We start from the raw sequence: 5712 nt of genomic DNA, 5'->3' as shown, positions 1-5712 counted from the left end.
GATACAATGACTGAAGTTTATATTAGAAGTATATCTGTACCTTGTATTCAAATATCTGGTAAGGCCACTTCATTTTTGGATCTTTCCATACATTGTTACATCTGTTTTAGAGTCTTCTTTCAAAATAAAAAATAACTGAGATGTTGATTATGTTGCTACAGTTAATATATACCATGTGGAAAAAATTCCACAGTTTGAAAAGAACTGAGTTATTTACAACATTTAATCTTCCCATCTGTACATTTCTGGTTAATATTTTTCTTAGCTTTTCTTTTTCCTAATTAAAAGAAAACATTTCCCCCATCATAATTCTAATTAATTATTTGACACATATTGGTTTTTTTACATCCCCTTTGTGCAAATGGCTTAATCATTTTTAAGGAGTTTATTGTCATGACATAGAAAGCTGTCAAAGTAAAATAAAATCATACACACATTAATTAATGATTTTTTAAAAATATCCAATAATGCAAGGATCATTTTTGCTCCGTAGCTTAGGCAGCCATTGAGAAGAAAATGCATTTGTCCCCCTCTCCTTTAATGTTTGGAAAAGAAATAAAATTACTGTGGTTCTTGAGATTAACAACTAAAAATTCTTGTTGAAATGGATTTTTCCTAGGAATTTCTTCTAATCAGTCTCTGCGTGCTTTATTAAAGCATTGTTTCCACTATAACTAATTGCTGGTATAAAGGACAAACACAATTATCATTTTCTAGGGTCATTTTCTAAATTAACAAAAATCCATTCCACTCTTATCCCTGCCTAAAGGTATAATAGCTTCATCTCCACAAAAAAGGTATGGCTGTTAAATACTGAGAGGCATACCACTTTTCTGATCTAACATCAATTAGAATCTTACAAAAATCAAAAACTGTTTTTTCCCTTTATCATCAAGATACCTCCACCCTTATGTGCCTTGTACAAATTGATGGTCCCCACCAGATATTCATTGAATATTAACTGGGAAGCATTTTAGATGGAAGATAGTAGACTTGGAGTTACCTCTAGAAACCAGAATAAAACAGAATAATTTATACCCAATGTTCAAACAAGAAGTAGACACCACGCGTTTTTCCCTTAGATTTTCCCTCCGAGAACCGAGTTTATTTTGGCTCTCCGAAGCACCGATTTCCCTCAACAGACAAAATACAAATAACTTTTCCGCGAAGTCTTATAACTGCAATATGAGAGACGATCCCTAATCAACCCGAAACATTGCCTTGCCCTGACTGCACAGAAGGTCCAGGTGATTCGTGAAAAGATGACTCCAGCATTCCTTGTGTGATTTCATCTGGGAGTAACCACAGGTTAACTGCAGAAATCCCCGTGGTCTGTGGGCTTCTAGGAATTCCTTAGGAGCCAAACCGGAGAACATTTCGACCACGACCGCTGGAAGGCGCCTGAATACCTGACGCCAACAGAGGCTACTCGCCTGGGGCCACAGCCACGGTTTCCGAGGTTACTGGCCTCCGCGCTCCTCCCTACGTCCTGTTCCGGGAGGCGGTGATTTTACGTTCTTGGCGTGTGACGCAGCGTCTGGGTATAAATACGTGTCGCGCGGCGCTCCCTCCCTTTCTGATCACGCTGCTGGCTGTCAAGATGGCGCCGGTGAGTACGGCGGGTCTTGGTGAGAGTGTTTGGCGGTGCGGAAGGTTCTTAACTTCTGGCTGGTGGGGACATCTCATTAGAGATAGAGAGAGGGAAGAAATACACCCGGTCGGGAACACTATCAAAAACACCAACGCTACCTAGTTGGTTTTTGAGACGCCCATGGCTGCCATGCGGTCTGCTGGAGGTGGAGCTGTACCTGGGCCGGGAAGTGGCTTAAAATGCCGGGAGGAGGGAGGCACGACCACGAGCAGGCGCTGGACCATGTCTTGCTGGCTCTGGTGACGCTGTGGCCAATTTGTGCCAGGAAGGGGAGAGGTTGGTGATCGGGCAGGTCTGGCGGCTGTTTCTGCCCGAAGGAGCTGCGGCGGCCAATGTTTCCGAAAACTTTAGAAGTAGTTTAGGGAGGAAGTTTCTCCAAGCAGTTTTTGAAAAAGGTGATGACGCTCCAGCAATATAAAAAAAAATATTGTTCTTCAAATTTAAAACACTAATAAGAAGACAAGATGTTAAATTGTCCTAAAGAATATTGACTAGTTAATGTCTGTATTGGGAGTTTAACACAGATTGTTAAGAAAAAATGCTAGGTTAGATAGAACTGAATAATGCCCAGAGGAGCTGTAAGTTAATTGTTAGGTTGTACAGAAATTATATGCATTTCCCAAGTTATTTGCCTTAATAGGAATGTTAGTTATTTGGCCAAGAATAAGTCAGCCCCAGCACCCACTAATCCGGATTCGAAGTTTTACATATTCCGGATGGAGCACAAGTTACCAGGCTTCCTGAAAAAGCAGACTGATGATAATATTTGATATCCATCTGAGTGGATCTAATTTGGATAGGACATTCTATGTTAATTTTTTTTTAATTTATTATTTGCTTTTATTGGGTGTATTTTGTTAGCCATGTTTTGCTTATGTGGTCCTGATTTATTACAATTAAAGAACCACCAAATAAAGGTTCCCCCTCTCTGCATCTTCTTTTCCATATTTTCAGTAATAAAACGTTTGAATTGGTGGGTAGAATTCTCTGGCTTTTAACTGAGGTAGGGCTAGTGGGTGAACCTCCTGTGGGAGGTTAGCAGTAAACCAGTGCTTGTTTTGTAGTAAACACTGGTAGTTTAATGTGAATATGAGGTGTCTGAAAAATAAGCAAAGCCCATAAAGTCTTTTCTTGACCATTTGAACAATTGAACTTGGTTAAAGGTTCAAATCAATATCAGGTGGGCGTTTTAGCTGTAAGTTGGAATAGGAAGTAGACACTCCTTCACCTTTTTCAGCTACAGTCAAAATTGGATTCTTTGGAGTCATTCTAATGAAAATAGCTTACCGTGTTTCAAGGTTTTCTGTTTTGTGCTTATGAGATGTCTAGCAAAAAGGGAAAATTCTGTCGAAATTAATCTTGAAGTTTTATTATGAACTGAATAAATTGTCATGTAGCATCGTGATTTTGTTAAATTTTGTAGCAGAAAGACAAGAAGCCTAAGAGGACCACTTGGAAGTTTAATTTGGACCTTACTCATCCTGTAGAAGATGGGATTTTTGATTCTGGAAATTTTGTAGGTATTGTTTTACTTGTTCTGATGGTATAGTTATTGATAACAATTTAAATATGCAATATTTGACATTAACCTGAGCTCTATTCCTAGGGTACCTTCCCTAGTGAATATCTAGGGTTTTCTTCCCTAGTTTTGCATTTTCTCTGTTTTAAAATAGGAACAATTTCTGAGGGAGAAGGTTAAAGTCAATGGGAAAACTGGAAATCTCGGGAATGTTGTTCACATTGAACGCTTCAAGAATAAAATCACAGTTGTTTCTGAGAAACAGTTCTCAAAGAGGTTGGTACTTGTTTTGCAAATTTTAATGTGGTTTGTGAAGTGTTTTATAGATTATGTAATCCTAGAATTCTGTTCCTAATGAAGAATAAATGTTGATGATAGCAAGATAATATGAAAAATATTTTGATCTTAAAGAGCTATATGAATTCAAAGTATATTAGTTTCTGAGTGCCAGTTATTTGTAGTGTTTTGTCATTATCTAATGCTAGATATAGTCAGCTCATATCCAAGGTTCTTTGTACGTGAATTACAGTGAATATGTTATAAGAAATATGTCTAATATGTACTTGGAAGAAATGTCCCAATTTACCAGTGATGACCTTTTCTCATCAAGGTTTTGGCTTATATAGTAGAGGCATCCAGTCAAAGGCAAAATCTCAATTTTTAACATCTTGCTACCAATTTTCATTCTTGTGTATTCCACAAATATTAAACACTATCAGACAACATTATCATAGGGATGGGTGACTTAACAATGACCCTAAGAGTAGTCATTGTTTGAATAAGGTGATCATAAAACACCTCACCCAAATGAAATGCAGGAGTGAGCTATCCTTGCACATAAGGGAATTGTTAAAGGCAGAATGAGAGAAGTCTGACAGATTTAAAGTAATGATGAAGAGGCTGAGGATATAGCTCAGTTTGGTAGAGTGCTTGCAAGGCCCTGGGTTCAATCCCCAACACCACAAAAAAAATAGAGGCTGATGGGTCTGGAATATAGGGTTAAGCCATAGAAAGGGTTTTGGGTTTTGGTCTGTATTGGGAAGCCTTTGGTCATTGTGGCTAAAAAGGAGTGGGTTGGTGAACTTGGTGTTGAGGAAAGAGCTAGTGGTCACTTGGACTAAAATGGTGGCCATGCATGTCAGCTGAGGTTTTGAGCTAATCTGAAAATTTGGCCTGTGTAATGAGGTATTCCAAAAGAAGGAGCAGCATTAGCAAAGAGTAGTAAAGCTTAGCAAGAATGTTTGGTAGTTTGAATTGTTGTGTAATGAAAAGGAATGGCTGCAATTTAAAAATTTAGACCATGCCAAGAGCTTTTTGTTTTTTATAAAAACCTACATAGATGCTAGATGAAAGATTCTCAAAAACCTTGAACTTGTTGGGTGAGGTGGCATGCACTTGTAATCCCAGCAGTTTGGGAGGCTGAGGCAGGAGGATCAAAACTAGCCTCAGCTACTTACTCCCTGAGCTCTGAATAAAGTGGCAAGAACGTGTTTCTAAGGAAAATATGAAAAAGGGCTGGGAATGTGGCTCAGTGTCCCTGGGTTCAATCTCTGCTACCAAAACAAAACAAAACCTTGAATTTGTAAATGGATTTTTGACAGGTTGCAGCCAGCTGGTCCAAGGTTGAATTTTAGAGTAAGGGGTGGAAAGTGATTGTGGTGGTGAAGGGAACATGAAATACATGTAAATGATGTATTTGAAGAGGGAAATTGTATAGTGCTTCATTGGCTGTGGTAGTAACAATGAAAAGGAAGCTACCATTGCAATCCTACATATTTGCTTCCAATGTAAAGAAAATTTATTTTAGGGAGATGGGAGCAGAGAGTTTCATAGGGCATGAACTACTGATTATATCCCAAGCAACCTTACACAGTGCTTTGTGTTAATGAAAGGACAATTTTTGGAGGAACTAGGAAAACAAAAAATGAATATGCCAAAGGATGTCTTAAGCCTTTTCATAACAGGGATTTTCTTAATGAGATTTTTGTTTTTTATTTTAAAGGTATTTGAAATATCTTACTAAGAAATACCTTAAGAAGAACAATCTTCGTGATTGGCTTCGTGTGGTTGCATCTGACAAGGAGACTTACGAACTTCGTTATTTCCAGATTAGTCAAGATGAAGATGGATCAGAGTCTGAGGACTAACTGGTCTCCCTTTTTAGGGCTTTACTTTTTAATAAAACAAATGAAATGTACATGAAAAAGAAACATCTAAATATGGACTATCATTGAATAAAAAATTTGTTCTCAAATTCTGTCTCATTCTTTTATTGTAAGAGTATGCTGTTTACACGATTTTGATTTTTCTTTAGTTTCTATAAGTATTTTTTAAAGTTCATATTTAGTAGCATGCTTTCAGGATTTCCAGAATTTCATTGCTTTTACAGATGTCTTTGGTAAAAATGATGTTGTGCAAAAAATAATGTAGAAGCCCTATTACGTATAGTTTTGTTTATTAGAAAGTGAGATCTCTTGACAGTCTCAGCTGCTTTGTGCAGTTAATAAATATTGTCCTGAGTGCCTAGAATAATTATTGCAGA

General features: G+C 37.6%; 1 protein-coding gene across 2 annotated transcripts; it reads left to right on the top strand.

Moving 5' to 3' along the window:
- Nucleotides 1-1577: 1577 nt before the first annotated feature.
- Nucleotides 1578-5418, top strand: Rpl22l1 (ribosomal protein L22 like 1). 2 transcript variants are annotated; one of them, XM_026394999.2, is made up of 4 exons: nucleotides 1578-1609; nucleotides 3075-3167; nucleotides 3325-3446; nucleotides 5173-5418. In XM_026394999.2, the coding sequence occupies exons 1-4, from the start codon at nucleotides 1601-1603 to the stop codon at nucleotides 5315-5317; spliced, it is 369 nt and encodes a 122-aa protein (XP_026250784.1). In that variant the 5' UTR covers nucleotides 1578-1600; the 3' UTR covers nucleotides 5318-5418. The 2 variants fall into 2 exon arrangements, with proteins under 2 accessions (XP_026250784.1, XP_026250785.1); XM_026395000.2 differs by having other exon boundaries at nucleotides 1588-1609; nucleotides 3078-3167.
- Nucleotides 5419-5712: the final 294 nt, after the last annotated feature.

The sequence above is a fragment of the Urocitellus parryii genome, chromosome 2 (genome assembly GCF_045843805.1).
Source record: "Urocitellus parryii isolate mUroPar1 chromosome 2, mUroPar1.hap1, whole genome shotgun sequence".
In the NCBI taxonomy this organism is placed as follows: Eukaryota; Metazoa; Chordata; class Mammalia; order Rodentia; family Sciuridae; genus Urocitellus; species Urocitellus parryii.
Note: the sequence above shows the minus strand (reverse complement) of the source record. Positions and strands in the feature narration are given on the sequence as shown.